The sequence below is a fragment of the Sinocyclocheilus rhinocerous genome, unplaced genomic scaffold (genome assembly GCF_001515625.1).
Source record: "Sinocyclocheilus rhinocerous isolate Xijiao unplaced genomic scaffold, SAMN03320098_v1.1 scaffold233, whole genome shotgun sequence".
Taxonomy (NCBI): Eukaryota; Metazoa; Chordata; class Actinopteri; order Cypriniformes; family Cyprinidae; genus Sinocyclocheilus; species Sinocyclocheilus rhinocerous.
The window spans coordinates 181,209-182,862 of record NW_015643174.1 but is presented as its reverse complement, the minus strand read 5'-3'; the positions used below and the strand labels follow the sequence as shown (position 1 = coordinate 182,862).

The window sequence follows — 1,654 nt, the reverse complement described above, 5'->3', positions numbered from 1 at the left end:
TATAAAGCGATTTAGAAATCGCGCAAGCTCAAATCGCGATTTTATGACGATTTCGAAATAATTGCACAGCCCTAATAAACAGTGCTATTAAATTTATGCAGTAGAGTCCTTTTTATTTCCTTTCTTTTTTGTTAACCCCCCCCCCCCAAAAAAAAACCTTTTTGTTACTTCTTTAAAAATTACTTTTAATTAATTTTTTTTTCTCTTTTAGTTAGTATTTTTCAATCATGGGTTCCTCTGAAAGCAAAAGATAACTAACTAAAAGTACTTCTCAGTGGCAGCCTGGCAGGATATGCAATCCCCCCTTGTGTCAGCAAATTTATATACTCCTTGAGTATGGGTGGTTCATAACCATTAAAGTCTGCATGAAATCAAAATTTACAATATTTATTTTGTTAGCACACATTGCTAGTCTTAAAGTAAACAATTAATCCATGCAAGTTAATCCACTGAAAAAAAAAAGGTTTGTCTGGGTAATCTTTCATCAAAATCTGATCATTTGCTTCCGCTCTGGAATGGCATTCCTTCTCTGATGACATCCGTTTGACGGCTTGGGCAGAAAATCCTTAACCACCCCGCTCCAACCGCTAGTTTGCTGCAAGTGAAAGATGAGAGGAGGAGCGCAAAAATAAAAGCCCGCCCTCTATTCAATATTCTATTTCAGTAGGAAATATCCCACCATACTGAACTAAAGTTGGCAGAAACTTCCAGTTCACACAGACTTTAAGAATCTTTAAAAACACAACACTAAATCAGTAAATAGACTCGATTAATTTGAAATTGAAGGGAATCCCCAGCTCATAAATAAATAAATAAAAACTTTATTTGACTTTTTGTCTAATATCTTAAAAGCTTGCTAATAGACAGTTTTAACAGGCTAAGGGTATGATGAGGAACATAGATAGTTTAAACAGTTGTAGCATATACCGAGCATTGTTCCTCTCTGTTATGTGTGATTTTCCCAACTCTTTTCCTGAACACAGCATGTTGCATGTTAGGCCTGAGAAAAAAAGGCTGTATCTTTCTATGTGTATCCAGTCTGTGAACTCACACTCATATTTTGCTGTTGTTCCATCTTTTGCATCCAGATGGAGGATTCTGTAGAGTCTAAGTGGACGCTGAAGTCAGATGCAAAATCAGAGCCTTTTCTCTATTGTTGCTCAGCCTGTGATTGCAGTGAGGAGCCTTTCCATGGAAAAGTGTTCCGGAACAGAACTAAAGCCAGGAGTATGTCTATGCCATCAGCACCTAGCTCTGCCAAGTTCAGGTAAAACAAGACTCTCTGTTAAGATAGTCTTAACAAGTGCCTTTAGTCTTGTCTGTTAATGTGTGTTTCAGCTGACAAAGTGTTAGTCCTTTCCATTCTGTCCATAACACTCAACACATTTTCTGAGCAGCTCATGATTGATCCCTCCTCAGGACAGCCACTAACTATCATGAGCAGATGATTGATGACAGTTCTCTCACAATAAGCGTTATAGAGACAGAGCGCATTTAGGCCACGACCACACCGGGGGGGGAAACAATCCAACGCTCTCCATTGACTTTGTATTGCGAGAATCTGCCTCCTTATAACAAAAAACAGAGCAATGCCTAAAAGCTGCTGTGTGACAAGGTGTACAGTAAACAAGCTAAAAATCCCAGAACTACGTTT

At 38.4% G+C, this 1,654-nt stretch overlaps 1 protein-coding gene across 1 annotated transcript in view; it reads left to right on the top strand.

The window, feature by feature from the left end:
• LOC107757059 (NAD kinase-like) overlaps positions 1-1,654 on the top strand; it is a 78,499-nt gene that overhangs the window by 824 nt on the left and 76,021 nt on the right. The window contains exon 2 of the mRNA XM_016574430.1: positions 1,089-1,267. Within this exon, the coding sequence (XP_016429916.1) occupies positions 1,089-1,267 (179 nt within the window). The remainder of the gene's footprint in view (positions 1-1,088; positions 1,268-1,654) is intronic.